Source organism: Chiloscyllium plagiosum, unplaced genomic scaffold (genome assembly GCF_037043375.1).
Source record: "Chiloscyllium plagiosum isolate Xiang-an unplaced genomic scaffold, Cpla_swu_hap1 HiC_scaffold_6, whole genome shotgun sequence".
NCBI classification, from domain to species: Eukaryota; Metazoa; Chordata; class Chondrichthyes; order Orectolobiformes; family Hemiscylliidae; genus Chiloscyllium; species Chiloscyllium plagiosum.
Genome location: NW_028270144.1, coordinates 99,898,424 through 99,917,844, shown reverse-complemented (window position 1 = coordinate 99,917,844; position 19,421 = coordinate 99,898,424). Strand labels below are relative to the sequence as shown.

General features: G+C 40.0%; 1 protein-coding gene across 2 annotated transcripts in view; it reads left to right on the top strand.

The window, feature by feature from the left end:
- The window catches only part of LOC122550810 (dolichyl-phosphate beta-glucosyltransferase), a 40,778-nt gene that overhangs the window by 8,963 nt on the left and 12,394 nt on the right, over positions 1-19,421 (top strand). For both annotated transcript variants that reach the window (XM_087988287.1, XM_087988288.1), the window contains exons 4-8: positions 4,256-4,324; positions 6,463-6,555; positions 8,476-8,589; positions 9,140-9,199; positions 9,950-10,101. In XM_087988287.1, the coding sequence (XP_087844413.1) occupies positions 4,256-4,324; positions 6,463-6,555; positions 8,476-8,589; positions 9,140-9,199; positions 9,950-10,101 (488 nt within the window). The remainder of the gene's footprint in view (positions 1-4,255; positions 4,325-6,462; positions 6,556-8,475; positions 8,590-9,139; positions 9,200-9,949; positions 10,102-19,421) is intronic.

The following is a 19,421-nucleotide window of genomic DNA, read 5'->3' as shown; positions in this document are numbered from 1 at the left end:
GTCCTTTGGAAGAACACATTTGCAAGTTATTTTTATGGAGATAGCCTAGTAAATTAGATTAGATTAGATTAGATGGAAACAGGCCCTTCGGCCCAACAAGTCCACACTGCCCCGCCGAAGCGCAACCCACCCATACCCCTACATCTACCCCTTACCTAACACTACGGGCAATTTAGCATGGCCAATTCACCTGACCTGCACATCTTTGGACTGTGGGAGGAAACCGGAGCACCCGGAGGAAACCCAAGCAGACACGGGGAGAATGTGCAAACTCCACATAGTCAGTCGCCTGAGGCGGGAATTGAACCCGGGTCTCTGACGCTGTGAGGCAGCAGTGCTAACCACAGTGCCACCGTGCCGCCACAAATGTTGCAGTAAATTTAAAATTTTTAGCTTAATAATAAAACATCACTCTTTGTAAGATAGGATTTCTTGTATTGAGGGTAATGTATTATCATGGATTCAGGATTGGCTAACACAGAAGACCGTCAGGATTAAAGGATCTTTTCAGATTGGAAAGGCATGACTAATAGAGTGCCACAAGGATCGGTCCTGGTGTCTCAGCTATTTAGTGTCTGTACCAATGACTTGGAGGAGGATACAGAGTGCTGCTGAAACAAAAATAGATGGAAGGATGTGGTGATGAAGGAATCTGTAAGGGGATATAAATAGGTTGTGAATGGGCAAAAACATGGTAGATGGACTTCAGTGTAGAAAGGAATGAGGTCATGCACTTTGGCAGGAAGAATCAAAAAGCAGACTATTGTTTAAACACACAGAGAGAGAAACTCCAAAAATGTACAGCACACGGAGCTGTGGAAAAAAAAAGAACCAAGGTAGAAAGAGATGGGTACCTTGGGGCAGAAACAATGGGTCTGCCTGGGCAAGCCCCTCCCCTCCCTTGTCTGCATTCTGAGGGACCATTCTCTCTGGGACAACCTGGCCCTTCACTCCCAACACCTTCCCATGCAACTGTAAAAGGTGTAGCACCTGCCAGTTACTTCCTGTCTCCTCTCAATGCAAGGCTCTAGCCACCTCTCAGACAAAACAGAGATTTACCTGCACTTCACTCAATCTAGTCTACTGTATTTGCTGCTCACGGTGCAATTCCCTTTACATTTAGGGAGATGAAATGCAGATGGGGCAACTGCTTTGTAGAACATCTATGTTCTGTCCACAAATGACCCCAAACTTCCAATTGCCTGGCACTTCAGCGCACCATTGGATTTATTGGGCAACATTTCTGTCTCAGGCCTGCTCTGGTGAGGCTGAATGCAAGCTGGAATAACAGCATTTCATTTTCCGCTTAGGGCCTAAACACCACCCTCCATTCCTTTACCTATCCCTACATCACAGGCCCTGTCATCTCAGGGGCTGCTTTCAGTGCAGCCAACCAGTTTTCACTTACTAATTCTATTATCAGCTTTCTTTTCTCCTTTTTGTACCATTATCCATCCCTATTGTCTGCATGAACTGTCTTTCCCTCTGGGTTCTACCTCCACCTATTATGTACACTCACGCTCTCCCCCCCCCCCCCCCTCTCTACGTACCACGTTTTCCTACTGACCATCAGTTCTGAAGAAAGGTCACTGGGCCTGAAACATTAATTCTGCTTTCCCTCCACAGATGCTCCCAGACCTGCTGAGTTTCTCCAGCAATTTTTGTTTTTGTTTCAAATTTCCAGAATCTTCATTTCTTTGTATTGCATTTACCTTTTTATAGTGGTTCATTCCAGTGAATGTTTTGCTGTCACTCAGTAAGCCATCACCTTAAAGGCTTCCAACACCAATTAGAAAAAAGTCTGATGACAGCTGTTTTAAACTTGTAATCAGTTAGGTTGATCGAGGACTTGGTGAGAGGTTTGTGAGTTTGTATGGCTACTGTAAGGAACTAGACGTCTAACTAAATTCACTTTGCGTCTGAGTGCAAAGACCATAAAACATAGGAGCTGAAGCAGGCCATTCGGACCATCTGCCATTCAAATATAGCTGATATATTTCTCAATCCTGTTCTCCTGCCTTCTCCCTATAATTTTTGATTGCCTTATTAATCAAGAATGTAGCCATCTCTGTCTTAAATGCACTTAATAACTTGGCTTTCACAGCCGTCTGTGGCAATGAATTCCATGGATTCATCACTCTGTCTGAAGAAATTCCTCCTTGTCTCTGTTCTAGAGGTCTTCCCCTCATTCTGAGGCTGTGTTTTCGGGTCCTAGTCTCTCCTGTTATTGGAAACATTTTCTTCTTGTCCTCTGTATCCATGCCTCTTAGTATTCTGTAATTTTCAATGAGATTCAACCCCCCCTGACCCCACCTCCTACCTCATCCTTCTAAACTGCATTGAGCAACTTCAACATGTCATAGGAAATAGTGAGAGAAAAGTGGTAAGTGCCCTCCCAACAACTATCCTCCATTCTCTTCACTCCCCCCGCCAGAATTCCCTGTAAATGCTGACAATACCCCTCCCCGGGATCATTCATTCTTGCAAATAAAGACCACCACCCCCACCCCACACAAACTAAAGCCAGCATATTCTTCCTTAGATACATGGCCAAAATTGCTCATAATATTCTAAATCCAATTTAACCAGAGTCTTCTGCAACCTTAATCGTACATCCCTGCTTAAACCATCTCTGATGAATGACAAGTAAAATTCATGCCACCCAAGTGCCATGGAATGATTGTCTCCATCAAGCTAGAATCTAACCATTTTCCTTTGACAATAGGTAACATTACAACTTCTAAATCCTCACCATTGACATCCTTTGGGTTGCTATCAATTAATTAGAAACCTAACTAAATTAGCTGTATAAATATAGAGGATTGTGGCACCTAACTGTAAGTTCATTTCCTGAGTTCAAGAATCTTACTGTAACTAAGAGGGCAAGTCAGAAGCTGGGAATTCTGCTGAGTCCACAAAACCCTTGTCAGGAATGTGATGGAAGACTTGTTTGGATGTGTGTGCTTGAATTGCACCACATCCATCACTTAAAACATTCATTCTCCTTATCACCAGTGCATAATGGCAACAGTATGTGCCATAAGCAAGATATTCTGTGGGAAATTGCCAAAATTCTTAAACACCTTCAAAACTCATTATCTGTACACTTAAGAAAACAAAAGAAGGAGATTCAGTGGACCACCAAGTTCCCTTCCAAGATGCACATCAACATGACTTGAAACCTGTAATTATTGTTGGATCGAAATCCTAGCACTGCCACGGTGGCTCAGTGGTTAGTACTGCTGCCTCACAGCACCAGGGTCTCAGGTTCAATTCCAGCCTCGGGCGACTGTCTGAGTGGAGTTAGCGTGGATTTCTGCCCGCAGTCCAAAGATGTGCAGGTCAGGTGAATTGGCCATGCTAAATTGCCCACAGTGTTATGTGCATTTTTCAGAGGGAAATGGGTCTGGGTGGGTTACTCTTTGGAGTGTCGATGTGGACTGGAAGGGCCTGTTTCCACACTATAGGAATCTAATCTAACAGGAGTATGTGTGTGTGTATACATACATCACAGTTAATGTTTCCTGTAAGTCTTTTTGCTGCTGCATGAACCCTGGAGGTCCATGCGACATAACCACTCTTCAGCACACATGTGCATGGAACATCCCAGCAGCTGCATGACCACACAGCTAAGAAGAAACGTTAATCACAATGGTGCATGAAGGTGGTCCACCACTATTTTCTCCAGCATGGAGTTCATGATGAGGAATAAATGTTGTGATTCCCATTGAAGCTAACATCCATGAACACATACAAAAAAGTTACTGTACTACCTTGATCAGTAAAGTGGTACTCTTTCGAATAATTCAATCAGACGTGGTTTTCCTTTTATAAATCTGTGCTGACACTGATCCATGTCTTTCCAAATGAAAACATATTTTGTCCCAGATTGCTTTCTAATAACTTATCACACCAATGTTTGCCTTGTTCACCAATAATTTTCTAATTTCATGCTTTCTCCTTTTTCAAATTGTGATATAAATTTAGCACCCATCAAGACGCTTTTTGTATCCAATGAGCTCAAAGATTTTGACCAATGCTCATGCTATTTCTGCTTTGGCTTCTTTCAGCATTTATTATACGTTATACCTGAACCAGGTGACTAACACACAAGTAAGGCATTTAAGGGTTAAATCATGTACTTTAGTTTTTAAATACACCTCCAATTCCTTTTTATATGATGCAAATATATCAGATTGTATGCTATTTTGTAATATTCAGGATATTAAGAGATACTTTAAAACTTTCTTTATAGAGGAAAGACTCCTTATTTTCCTATGAAGTGATTGTTGTAGATGATGGCAGTAGAGATGAAACAACAAAGGTAAGAAATATCAAAAGCAAATCCACAGAAGTCCTTCCAAAAATTTCTGCTGTAACGTACTTAAGATTTATGCTAAATGTGTAATGGTATTTTTGTACTATCTGTTTATTTTTTAAATAAATGTTTGCAGGCCTGTGAAAGTACTTTAAAAATGGCCTATTCTGTTTCTGGCTTTGCATTATTTGTGTTGTAAGTTCATATCTTCCTGCAGATGCTCTTTTATAAATCATTGCCAGAAAGGAACCTTGTGTAAAATAATTCTTCCTATTAATTTCACCCACAATAATATTTGGCTTTTTTTAAAAGTAGTTAGATGACCCCTTCTCGATTTGATGTTTAGCTCATAGCAAATTTTTTTACATAGGTTGTGTTCTGAACTTATTGTACAGCAAAAGTGCATTTATGCTGAAGATCGGCCAAAAGTTGGAATTCACTGAAATTAAAAACATTTATTTATAATTTGAAAATAATATGAATGTATTATGTTTTAATGCTGAAACTGCCTATAGTGACTGCGGTGCCAATGTGGGTTGTTTCATTTGTTCATTGTTAATTTGCAATTAAATGGCCATTTGTATTTTAGATATTTTGATGGAATAAATAACTGAAGGAGTTAAGAAAGATGGTGATCCATAGTTCGGAGGAAAATTGGTATATGGGGATTTGCAGAAGCACCAATTGGCAATCCTAAATTGAAATAAATCTTTTAGTCAGCCAATTTGAACATGTAAAAACTTATCTCCAGGACAAGTGGAACTTAACCCTGGACTTTTTGGCCCAGAGATAAGGACAATACCATTGTGCCACAGAGCCTGTCAATGCCTTAAATCACCCTAAGCCAGTTTGTACTTAGACTAAAATAAAAGGAGAATGCCAAAAGTGCACAACAAGGTGGGGAGTATCTATGGAGAGGGGAAGCAGAGTAAACTTTTCTAGCTTTGATTACAGGTGATCAATCTGAAGATGAACAGCTTTTAAGCAAGTACCAAGTGAGGGGGAAACAAAATTAGAAATGGACTTAAAACCATATGTCACAAAAACTCATCTCCCATTTTATTAATTTCTGTCAAAGCCAAAGTATGTTTTTAAAGAAACGTTTCACAACTCTCAACTTCTTTTATGTTTTGCATCGGAAGCAATCCAAAGAAGGTTTACCAAACTAAAACCTGTAATGAGTGGGTCATCTAATGAGGAAAGGTTGTTCAGACTATGCTTACACTTCTAACCCCCAGTAGAATACAAGAGGTGACTTGATTGAAACATATAAGGTTGTGAGAAAGTCTTGACAGGGTAGATATGAAGAGGTTGTTTCCTTTTATGGGACAATCTAGAATTGGGTGTTACTGTTGAAGATTTAGGACTTACCCATTTAAAACAGATGGATGAATGTTTTTCTGGAGGATATGAATCTTTGAAACTTCCTAAAAAGGTGGTGAAAGTAAGTGTTTAAATTTTTTTTATAGCACAGTTAGATTTATTCTTGAGAAGTAAGATTTTGAAAATTAGGGATAGATAAGCATATGGAATTGCAATTACAGTTGTCTTAACCTCAACTTTGGAGCAGGCTCAACAGACTGAAGAGTAGACTCGGGTTCTTTTTATGTTTAGGAAATAGGCAGTTCCCTTTTTGAAAGAGAGAATAATGTGTGATTAACTATTGAGAAAAATTTGCTGACTATTTCAGTACATGTGCAAAATCTGATGAGTTGAAAGCAAGCCAATCTTTAATACATGATACTCTTTTACTTTAGAGTTTAATAATTAAAAATGAAACATTAATAATTAGAACCCAAACTCTAACATAGCAGCTGTGTGAAATAAATAACAATTATTGGAGAGACTATATAACTTGTCCTTTCTGTAAAATCATTAACAATGAATTTACATTGCTTCGAGCTGGATTAAATTTAAATTGTTTGTCAATCAAGTTCTATCCATTGTGAAATTAAGAATTGTTGTACATCATGGTGACTTTGGTTTCTATGGACAAGTCTAAATCTCTTGCAATGAAGGATTTTATTGAAGTTGATGTGAAAGTTTCACCAGGTGGCTGAATTCTCAAATTGTTTTGTTTTGCAGGGAAGCTGAATTTTATATTAATTTTTTCTAACATACAATGCTCAAATCTATTTATTTAGGTTGCGCTGAATTATTCCAAGGCATATGGATCTGATAAAGTCCGAGTATTAACATTTGTCAAAAATCGTGGGAAAGGTGGAGCTGTTAAAATGGTAAGTTTTGGGCCAAAATTTGTTTAACCAGACCTTTTAATGACCAAAATTTAAATAGAAAGAAAACTTGCATTTATTCACTGGCTATCTCAAAGTACTTTCCAGCAAATTAATTTTGAATTGTAGTCATTATTGCAACATAAGCATGCAGATAGTATGCATTCAGCAAACTCTCTCAAACAGCACAGAAGCTTTTTCTTTTGTGGTGAAGATTTGATATTTAAGAACTAGCCAGGAAACTAGAGATCACTCACAGCTCAACGTCGAAGTAGTGCAAAGATATACTTCTGAGACTCCTGCATGATTTCTAATTGTACATTACAGTTAATAATTCTAGTTGTATATGTTTAATACAGTGAATAGTGTAAAACCTCAAGATTGAATCTGTCTCTATACAGTTAACTTCAGTTTTCTAATTTTGTTTTGATAACTTGGATAGAAGCATAAAACTAAAGGCAGGCATTTAGTTTCTTTATTCTGATCCAAAATGCAGTTGGATTATAGCTGCTCTGTACTTTAACTCCGTTTACCCACCTTGATTCCAAATCCCTTAAATTTTTGACAGGTAAAGATATTATCAATCCATATTTGTACTATTCAGTTGACACCTAGTTGAAACTGCTTTTGGGGAGAGAGATTTTAAAATTTCTATTACTCTTTGTATGCTTCCTGAATGATGTCCCAATGGCCTGTTACAGACCAGACCGAACCCCCTCAAAATATATTAAGAAGATAACCGAGACTCTAACTTTTTCATTTTTAAAGGTAAGTCTTAGGCATTATATTCCAGATGCAATTTGATTGGCCTAACTACTTGCTGTTAAGCAACATACCCTTTATTTTTATACTACAGTTAAAATACAGAGAAAAATTTTAAAAAGCTTTACTGTAACTATTGAAATACTTAAATAGCAGATATTTTAACTAATTAACTGTTCCAATGTAGTAACATTCCAAAATCACACTCTTGGCAAAAGCAAATTCAGTAAAATAGAATCTAACGTACAATTCTAGTAGCTGGAAGAGAACCCCCAGCTTCTAGCTGTGATAGAGAGAGGAATAAGAGCTTCCATATCCTGCTTCAAGACCCCAGCAACTACAACTGAAGTCTAAATCTAAAATAAAACCTGGTTCTGTGGGAACTTGACCCCATCAATTCAGGCTGCTTTTATTGTTCCCACTTTTAAAAAAAAAACCAAACCCTCTGAAGCTATTAACTTTTTATTGGCTTTGGAGCAGACTATTCAGCACCTCTGTCTCAACCTTTCTTCATAAAAACAAAACCAGGACAAAATACACCTCTTAAAGCTTGACCTGTGAGATACTATGGCTTTAATTTTAAGGCTATAGGTTCTTTTTCTGGACTTTCCAACCAGACAGAATTGTTTCTTTCTATTTATTCTCTCAAAACCTTTAATCATAATTTACTTCAGTTAGATGCCCCCTAATCTTCTATATTTAAGGGAGTGTGAATCATCTTATTAATGCCAAACTTTTGCAGAAGATTTGCTGTGTATAATGTATTAGCATGTTGCAACATTCACACCTAGCTGCCAGAGTTTTGAAATCTGAAATTGAAATCAAATAATATTTGAAAAATATGTCCCTCTTCTTATTCATATCCCTATTCTTTTTCATGTTGGTATACAATGTAGTTCATGAAAAAAAATCCTATATTATAGTGAAGGTATGTCCAGTTTGTGTTTTTATGAATATGTTTAAAAAAACACAGGTTTTTCGCATGTTGGTATTGTAATTACAAAATGTTATAACATACCTTATTTGCATACAATTTGCAGACTAATCAAAGGACGAACCCACCATAAAAGGTTCTCTATGACATTCTGGAGTTTATAATTTTATTGCTTCATTTCGTGTAGTAATATAACAGAAATCACAGTACAGTTTAATTCTGTTCAGGGTGTGTTGAAATGCCGAGGGAAATACATCTTAATGGCTGATGCTGATGGAGCTACGAAGTTTGCTGATATTGAAAAAGTAGAAGCTGGTTTGAAAGATCTCCAGCCATGGCCTGTGAGTATTGTGACAAGGGCATAAAGTTTGACCTATGGAAATAGAAAATGTTACTTGTAGCAAACTATATTATAATAATTGAAAAGCCAAATTTTAGAAACATTATTTGAACATTATTTACATTTTCCATGCATGTGTGCATTTAAATGGCATTATAATCCCAAGTGATTGTGTTTTGAGTGGCATCTTAACTGTAATTACTGGCATCGCACTCATTGTCTTCCAAACCTCCCTTAATGCCCATTGTCCAAAATTCTGAACTCTATACTTTTTATGCACTCATGATAGCATTCCAAGAAAAATGGTTCTAAAACTGTTATACAACCATTTAACTTTGTGAATTGTGACCGCCATAATTGATTCCTGCAAATTAGTTAATACATCTGCTACTTCATCTATTTTAGATAATTTAATCTGCTGCATGATTGCAGGGAAATTCATGAATGTTTATGCAGAAGCTTCTTTGTGACACTAATATGGCTTGAATTCAGCAACTTAAATCCTGCTCTTGTGAAACCAGCTAATTAAATTTATTTTGATCTCTCTTTAGGATAACATGGCTATCTCGTGTGGGTCTAGGGCTCATTTGGAAAAGGAAGCAATAGCCAAAGTAAGTGTAGCTGAAAAATTGTGGACTTATGCTCATGGCAAACGATTACGACAATTGTCATTAGTGAATTTCAAGAATAAATTTGAGTTCCAGAATTTCACTTGTATAGTAGAGTTCATTTTTTAGAATATTAACTATAACAAAGCCGCATTTTACGTTTAAAAACCCTTGAATATTATATGATTTATTCCTTCAAATCAAAGTTGCTTAATTTTAATTATTTGTGAATTTCAGTTGAAATTATGTAAAAACAAACTTTTGAAAAAGTTTTTACTTTGCTTGTTTCAAACCTTTTAATTATTGGTAGATGATATGAAGTTGAAGTGGGATGGACATCTTTTCTATCTTGGTACCATCTAAAGAGCTTAATCGTCAAGGCAGTCTTGCCAGCCATCAGTAATGTGCCAATATGAGTGTCAACTTAGTGACTGAATAATTGAGATTTAGAAACAGGTTCTTTAATGATTAAACATTGGAAGAAAAGAGTCACTTTGACATGTTTTCTACAGGATGGTTGACCAGGGAGTTTGTAAATGATGTAGGTTCAATTCCCCTTTTTATGTAGATGACACTCAAACCCAGGATCTGAGTGTGAGTCAATATGCATTTGGATTGATGGTTGGGAGTTCTCCAAATCCATTGGCTAGGAGAGCTTCTGGCAATTTCAGCTTTAATATTTCTAACAAAATTTACAACTTTGACAAATGTTCAGAACTAACAATTGTGTAAACATAATTTTTTCTGTTCTAGCGTTCCTGTTTTCGAACTCTACTCATGTATGGTTTCCATTTTTTGGTGTGGTTTCTGTGTGTAAGAGGAATAAAGGATACACAGTGTGGCTTTAAGCTTTTGACTCGAGAAGCAGCTCAAAGGACATTCTCAACATTGCACGTAGATCGCTGGTATGTTTTTTTGTGTCTTTATAAAATGGTGAATTGTACTAAGATTGAAAAATACTATTACATTTTGCATGTTGAGATTAAGTAATTTGAATGAGGAGATGGATCAAATTGGCATCACAATGTTTTATTCCACTTCCCCTTATTGCTAGATAATTGTACATTGCAAAAGAATGACTTTAATGAGTCAACTATTTAGAAAAATAAAGTGCAGAATATGATGTGATTTGATTATTGCTGGCATGCTCTCAAGCACAGCTTAGTTTTTTTTAATTTCATTTATTTTTTTGAAATTGTTTTGGCACTTTTCACAACACTTCATAAATTTAACTGAATAAAATTGCTATTAACCTTGATATCTAATTGCTTCCAAGTAAATTCTACAAAATGGAAAATATCTGCATTAAAGGTGCCCTCAAATAGTTTAATTAAAGGGCTTCTTATCAAGGCACCTGGAAAGCAGCAAAAATCTGATCTTAAATCTCCAGTGCTTGAAGGGAGAAAAAGATTAATAAATAGATCATTTAAGTCTAGAATAGAAATATCATAACTCCAATATCAGTGCTTCTTAATAGGTATTTTCTGGTTGGTCAATTTAAAGTGAAATGGATCTACCTTCAAGTCTGTAAATCTTTGGAATAGATTCCACTGCTGACATGTAGAAGCTTCTAATTATGAGGCAATATCCAGCAAGTTGCGTATTAGGCTATTATGGTTATGCTAAAAAGCTTTATTTGATACTTGGACTGGGCAGTATTGGACCTTCTCTATCATTTTTAACTAGAATGGTTTTAGCATCCTCGACTTTCTTAGTGTGGTGTCAAAAATCTCCACGCTGCCTCGAGAATACAGGTTTCAATGACCTTTCATTCTTGAGAATAGTGGACATCTGAAGTGACAATTAATCCCTTAGGCAACTCTATTACCAAACAATATCGTAGGTGAGCTCAGCAATTGTCTTTTTGTCTTGACTATCTTCATAAATCCTCTCCTGTTTGAGTTATATTCAAGTAATTCACATTATTGGAAAAATTCTATCGATTAAATATTTGAAATGAAGTGATTTGTTGTATTGATGTCTGTGCTGATCACACTCTTTCAGTTTCTGACTGGACTTTTGGTACACTCTTTTCTCAGCATGCTGTTACAGTTGGATTAGATTAGATTAGATTAGATTACTTACAGTGTGGAAACAGGCCCTTCGGCCCAACAAGTCCACACCGACCCGCCGAAGCGCAACCCACCCATTCCCCTACACTTACCCCTTTTACCGGGAGGAAACCCACGCAGACACGAGGAGAATGTGCAAACTCCACACAGTCAGTCACCTGAGGCGGGAATTGAACCCGGGTCTCTGGCGCTGTGAGGCAGCAGTGCTAACCACTGTGCCACCGTGCCGCCCATTGACTTATCCCTTTTTTGGTACTACTGTTGTATAGTCACGGTGCACGGTGGGGAAAGAGATTGAAAACAAAGTTATTCTGTGAAACTGATTATCTACAATGTATCTTTTTCTCTTCCTGAATCCTTCCGTATTGTTATTGTTTAATTTTGACAATACAGTACTTTTTGTGTACTTTACAGATAAATGAAAAAGGTTATAGCATTGGTTTATGAGCTTTGCTTTTATATGGTTGGCACTGGAGGGAGATAATTTTGAAAGTGCACACTTCAAAGATAAGCATTTTGCAATAATGTATTAAATTATTGTGGAACCCTGTTAGAAATTTCTATCAAGAATTTGGTATTTGTTATCTGATTCAAGCATTTACTGCAGGAAATGCAGTAAATTGGCAAGAAACTAAACTTTCTCAAGTGTGATAAATTCTGTGCATTTATTTTACAAAAAGGATCAATTGTTTGTCCACCATAGCAGATGAACTGATATTTGAGAGCAGTTAGCTGTGCTGGTGATGGATGAGTTGGTATTCATTTGTCTAGCCTTTCCAGTATGTATGGCAGCCATATAAATGTCATAATATCATATAGAAGAAGTATATGATATGCATTCCATTGTCGTCATAAATTGTACTAAAGATGCACGCTTAACAATCCACACCAAATGATAAATATAACCTGTTTAGCGGTATACAAGTTTACTGCAAATCCACATTAATTGGGGGTGTACCCAGAGTATTCAGAATGAAAAGATCACTAAAATTAGGACTTAGTGAGCAAAATTTAGATATCATGGCGTGACTGCCAGTATTGTATAGTGCATTCACAATAGATACATGATGTCTAGGATATCAGACATTGAGGAAGCAGAAAGGAAAAATATTGTGAGATTAACTCATGAATAACACTCTGAACTGAATTAATAGAACCTGTCTGCTGCATTTGGCAAACACTATGTTGTCCTTTTCATTCTGTTGTCTTAATTATACAGTTTTCATTGTTGTCTTCTTGTGCTTTTAAAAATATTAGCTTCTGTTCCCTTGGACTAAAGAGGGAGAAAAATCATCCACACTTTATCCATTTAGCTGTCTTGGCAAATAATTAAAAAAAAGCTAGTGAGGGAATGATGAGTATATTTTTTCCATTTTCTGTTCTAGTTCTGCAATATTAGTGAATTTAGAGTCTCAAATCACCAGAATATTGCAACAATCTCAATATCTTGAAACACAATTAGCTATTAGATTTTTAAAAATTTACTTGGTGGTAGGCATTGCTGGCTGGGTCAGTGATGGTGATGGAGAAAGTGAGGACTACAGATGCTGGAGATCAGAGTCAAGACTGTGTAGTGCTGGAAAAGCAGAGCAGGTCATGCAGCATCCAAGGAGCAGGAAAATTGATGTTTTGGGCAGGAGCCCTTCTTCTTCATCCTCTGATGACACAGTGATGGTGGTGAAGAGCCTCCTTGCCCTGTTGCAGTCCATGTGCTGTAGGTATACCCATAATGTTGTTAAGAAAGAAATTCTGGAATTTCAACCCAACACACCAATGGTAATATATTTCCAAATTGTACTCCTATGTATCTGCTTCCTTTGTCCTTCTTAATGGAACTAGTAATGGGAAGCTGCTGTCTAAGATTTGGTGAATTTCTGCAGTGCATCTTATAGGTGGTACAGAGCTTGGTGGCAGAAGGATACGATGGTTGTACGTATGATGCCAGGCAAGTGGGGAGTATTCCATCACAATCCTGACTCATGCCTTGTGGATTGTGGTCGGTTGGTGATTCAGGCAGGGAGTTACTCACTGCAGAAATTCAAGCAGTTCACCTGCTCTTGTAGCCACTGTGTTTATATGTAAAGTCCAGTTCAGTTTCTGGTCAATGATAACCTCCAAGATGTTGACAGTAGGGAATTCAGCATCCAGAAATGATGGTTCGGCTGTCTCTTTCTGGCAGTGGTTATTGTCTAATATTTATGTGGCTAATGTTATTTGCTACTTTTCAGCCCAAGCCTGGATATTGTCGAGATCTTATTTCATTTTGAATATGAACTGCTTCAGCATCTGAGGAGTTGCAAATTATACTGAACATTGTGCAATCGTTTGTGAAAATCCTCACTTCTGACCTCCTGAATGTAATTGATGAAGTAGCTAAAGATAGTTGGGCTTAGGACACTACTCTGATGGTCTCCTGCCATGCTGACCTGGAGCTGAGATGACTGACGTCCAACAACCATGACCATTCTTTTAGAAGAATGAGGGGAGATCAACTTGAGGTATTCAAGATGATAAAAGATGTGGATAAAATAGATGTGTTGCAGATGCTTCCTCTTGTGGGGAATTTGAGGACAAGAGGTCATAGTCTTAGGAGAAGGGATTGTAAATTGAAAACAGAGTTGAGGAGAAACTACTTCTCTGAGGATTATGAATCTGTGGAATTCGCCACCCCAAAGTGCGGTGGATGCTGGGACAGTGAATAAATTTAAGGATGAGTTAGACAGGTTTTTAATTGGTAATGGGTTGAAGGGGTATGGAAGGAAGGCAGAAAATGGAGGTGAGGAGCATACCAGCCATGATCGAATGGCAGAGCAGACTCGATGAGCTGAATGGCCTAATTCTGCTCCTATATCTTATGAACTTCCTTTGTGCCAGATAGGACACCAGCAGCAGAGTTTTTCCCCTGATTCCGACTGACTTACGTTTTACTAGTGTTCCTGATGCCACACTCAGTCAAATGCAAGCTTGATGTTAAGGGCAGTCACAATCACCTGACCTCTGGAATTCAGCTCTTTTGTCCATGTTTGAACCAAGGCTGTATGAAGGTTAAGAGCTGAATGGCCATGTATCAGTGAGCAGGTTATTGCTAAGCAGGTGCTGCCTGAAAGCATTATTGATGACATCGTCCATCACTTTACTGACAATTGAGAGTAGACTGATAGGTGGTAACTGGCTGGGTTGAATTTGTCCTGCTTTTTGTATATGAAACATACCTGGGCAATTTTCCACATTCATGGATAGATTCTGTGGTTGTAACTGTATCGTAGCTTGGCTAGAGGCGAGACATAGTTCTAATACAAGAAATGATACTTTGTAAGCAAATGAGAAGCATTGAGAGATCATGGCATAGTGATAGTATCATGTCTGAGAAATACAGTGGTCTAGGCTAAAGCTTCGGGGTTCCCGAGTTCAAATTCTGCCATGGCAATAGAGGAGTTTAGATTCAGTTATGAAAACAACTGGTCTCAATGTTGATAGCCATGACAACCATCATCAGTTGGGGGAAAAACATCTAGTCTTGGAGGGAAGGAGATCTGCTATCCTATCCTATCTGCTCTGATCTACATGCAACTGCAGACCCATGGCAATGTGTTTGACTCTTAAAATATCCTCTGAGCAACATTTGGGAAGCCTTCAAGAGTTTGAATAATGCTAGCATTTGCTTATGAGAGACAAGTGCTTACCAAATCTACAGGAGTTTTGAGAATGTAATTAGAAGAATAGGTTGGTGAAAACTAGTGGGTTTGGTGTATTTGGCTTTTCTGAAGACGTCTGATAAGATCCCTCATTAGAAATGATTGAATAAAGTTAAAACACATGGATAGGGAGTAATGCATCAGCATGGGTTGAGAATTAGTTGACACAGGAAACAGAAAATGACCCATTTATTCCCATTCTAATACTATATCACTACTAATGAGCTGTTTAAGAGAGCCAAATCCAACATTTCCAACTTTGCTGATGACATTGAACTAGGTGGGATTGAAAGTTGTGAGGAGGAGGTAAGGAGCATTCAAGGGAATTTAAACAAGTTGAATCATGGCAGATGCAGTACAACATTACTAGAAGTGAAGTTATTCAGTATTTAAATGGTGATATATTGGACAAAGTGAATTTATAAAGGGTTCTGGATGTCTATGTGCAGCCATCGATGAAATAGACGGGCAGGTCCAGTAAGCATTTAGGAGGACCAATGGTAAGTTGGCCTTCATTGCAAAATAATTTAAGTTCAGAAGTAGTGTTTTCTTACTGTAGGTATGCAGGCCTATGGTGAGACCAAATCTGGATTATTGCATACTTGTCCACGTCCCTCCAGGCAGTAACAAGGGTTAATAGGGTAGTTAAGAAGGGACACCTGATTTTTATCAGTTGTGGCATAGATTATACGAGCAGGGAGGTTATCTTGGAGCTGTATTAAACTTTGGTTAGGCCAGATTTGGATTATTATGTGCAGTTCTGGTCACTGCATAAAAGGAAGGGTGTGACTGCACTGGAGGGAGTGCAGAGCAATTGTTTCCTGGGTTGGAACAGTATAGGTACGAATAGAGGGTCAATAAGCTAAGGTTGTTTTCTTCAGAGTGGAGAAGACTGGGGTGGGGGTTTCTGGTTGAGGTGTAGAAGATGGTGATGGGCAAGGACAGCTTAGATAAAAGCAGCTGTTCCCTTTAGTTGAAGAGTCAGTAACAAATGGGGATGTTTTTAGGTGCAAAGCAAAAGACTAAGCGAATTGAGGAAAATGTTTTCACCCAGAGGATGTTGGGAATCCGAAAGGCAGTTGAGCTAAGGCACCTCACAACCTTGAAAGGATAGGTGGATATGTGTTTGAAGCATTCAGGCTATGGACCAAATCCTGGAAAGTGGGAGCAGTGTAGATCTAGAGTCGGTGCAGACTCCATGGGCAAAAAGGCCCTACTGTAGTGTATGAATCATAAAAACAAACCTTGCTGCCAGCTATGTTCAAAGGATGAAAGGAAAGAAGGTAAGAACAAGTTCATTCTCTTAAGAGTTTACTGTAATGGGCAGGGAAAGAAAGGAAACTGGGAACTCTTGTCATTATTTTAAGTCCAATATTTTTGAAATGGACCCAAACACCAGTTCAGTAAATTATTACTTTGATGTACCCGCATTGAATACAAAGATTTATATAGGATTTACAGTGGAAATTTTGTATATTTTATCTTGCAGCTTTTCCAAATTGACAATCGCCTTATACTCTTAGATAATTCTGTCCATGATATATTATCATAGTGTTTCTTGAAATTATATGCTAAAGCCTTGCTACCAAGAAGCTGAGGTATAGTTGCATTTTTGCAGTGTAGGTTTTAATGTATAGCATTGCTGAGAGTGACTACAACAAAGGTAAGCGATGAGAAGTTTCCTTTGTCTTGAAGATGATTTTGTAGGTTATAGTGGTATCTGTGTTAGTTACTTGAGCAGCACATAAAACCAAACCTTTTTCACAATTTAGCACTCTTGCTTGGATATGATTTATCTGTGATGAACTGATGTCAGTTTAAAGATGATATGTGTATGGTATAGTAGACCTGTGTTGCTGGACTAATGATCTGATGACATGACTTCAAATTCCACCACAACAACTGGGCTACCTAAATTCACCAAAGGAATTAAAACAAAAATAAGGAATAAAACAAAAATCAAGTTAGTATTAGTAGTTATTTCGATGAAAGTATCAGATTGCCATAAATACCAAGTGCCTTTTAGGGAGGGAAATCTGCTGCCCTTGTCTGGCCTCTATAACTCTACAACCCCACAACACAATATTGACTCTTAAGTATTCTTCAAAATGGCCTAGGAAATCACATGGTTCTATTCAAGGCAGTGGTTCTGCATCCGAGCTGAAAAATGTGTTGCTGGAAAAGCGCAGCAGGTCAGGTAGCATCCAAGGAGCAGGAGAATCGACGTTTCGGGCATAAGCCCTTCTTCAGGAATGAGGAAGGTGTGCCAAGCAGGTTATGATAAAAGGTAGGGAGGAGGGACTTGGGGGAGGGGCATTGGGAAGGCGATAGGTGGAAGGAGGTTAAGGTGAGGGTGATGGGGCGGAGAGGTCGGGAAGAAGATTGCAGGTCAAGAAGGCGGTGCTGAGTCCGAGGGTTGGGACTGAGATAAGGTGGGGGGAGGGGAAATGAGGAAGCTGGAGAAATCTGCATTCATCCCTTGTGGTTGGAGGGTTCCTAGGTGGAAGATGAGGCGCTCTTCCTCCAGATGTCGTGTTGCCATGGTCTGGCGATGGAGGAGGCCAAGGGCCTGCATGTCCTTGGCGGATTGGGAGGGGGAGTTAAACTGTTCAGCCACAGGGCGGTTGGGTTGGTTGGTGCGGGTGACCCTGAGGTGTTCTCTGAAACATTCCGCAAATAGGCGGCCTGTCTTCTTGAACCAGGATTCTCGCCCACCCTCTGACGACTCCTTCTCCCACCTCCAACACACCCCATCCACTTGGACACCCCGTGCTGACCTCTTACCCGCCCTCGATCTCCTCATAGCCAACTGCTGCTGCGACATTACCCGCCTCAACCTGTCCACCCCTCTTACCCACTCCAACCTCTCACCCTCGCAATGTGCAGCCCTCCACTCCCTCTGCTACAACCCTAACCTTCCTATCAAACCGGCAGACAAGGGAGGCGCGGTGGTAGTTTGGCGCACCGATCTTTACATTGCTGAGGCTAAACGCCAGCTCGCGGACACCTCCTCCTACTGACCCCTTGACCATGACCCCACCTCCCACCACCAAACCATCATCTCCCAGACCATCCAGAACCTCATCATCTCAGGGGATCTCCCATCCACCGCCTCCAACTTCATAGTCCCACAACCCCGCACCGCCCGTTTCTACCTCCTGCCCAAAATCCACAAACCTGACTGCCCCGGCCGACCCATTGTCTCTGCCTGCTCCTGCCCCACCGAACTCCTCTCTGCATACCTCGACACGGTCCTGTCCCCCTTAGTCCAAGAACTCCCCACCTACGTTCGGGACACCACCCACGCCCTCCACCTCCATGATTTTCGCTTCCTCGGCCACCAACCCCTTATCTTTACCATGGACATCCAGTCCCTGTACACCTCCATCCCCCATCACGAAGGCCTCAAAGCTCTCCGCTTCATCCTTTCCTGCCAACCCAACCAGTACCCTTCCACTGATACCCACCTTCGACTGACTGAACTGGTCCTCACTCTGAACAACTTCTCTTTCCAATCCTCCCACTTCCTCCAAACCAAAGGAGTAGCCATGGGCACCCGCATGGGCCCCAGCTATGCCTGCCTCTTCGTCGGATATGTGGAACAGTCCATCTTCCGCAGGTACACTGGCACCACCCCACACCTTTTCCTCCACTACATCGATGACTGTATCGGCGCTACCTCGTGCTCCCACGAGGAGGTTGAACAATTTTACTAACACTTTCCACCCCGACCTCAAATTTACCTGGACCATCTCCGACTCCTCCCTCCCCTTCATAGACCTCTCCATTTCTATCTCTGGTGACTGACTCAACACGGACATTTACTATAAACCGACAGACTCCCACAGCTACCTAGATTACACCTCCTCCCACCCTGCCTCCTGTAAAAACGCCATCCCATATTCCCAATTCCTTTGCCTCCGCCGCATCTGCTCCCAGGAGGACCAATTCCAGTACTGAACAACCCAGATGGCCTCCTTCAAGACCGCAATTTCCCCTCATACGTGGTTGACGATGCTGTCCACCGCATCTCCTCCACTTCCCGCTCCTCCGCCCTTGAACCCCACCCCTCCAATCACCACCAGGACGGAACCCCACTGGTCCTCACGTTCCACCCCACCAACCTCCAGATACATCGTATCATCCTTCATCATTTCCGCCACCTCCAAACAGACCCCACCACCAAGGATATATTTCCCTCCCCTCCCCTATCAGCGTTCTGGAAAGACCACCCCCTCTGCAACTCCCTCGTCAGGTCCACACCCCCCACTAACCCAACCTCCACTCCCGGCACCTTCCCCTGCAACCGCAAGAAATGCAAAACTTGCGCCCACACCTGCCCCCCCACCCCCCCATTTCCTTCCAAGGCCCCAAGGGATCCTTCCATATCCGTCACAAATTCACCTGCACCTCCACACACATCATTTACTGCATCCGCTGCACCCGATGTGGCCTCCT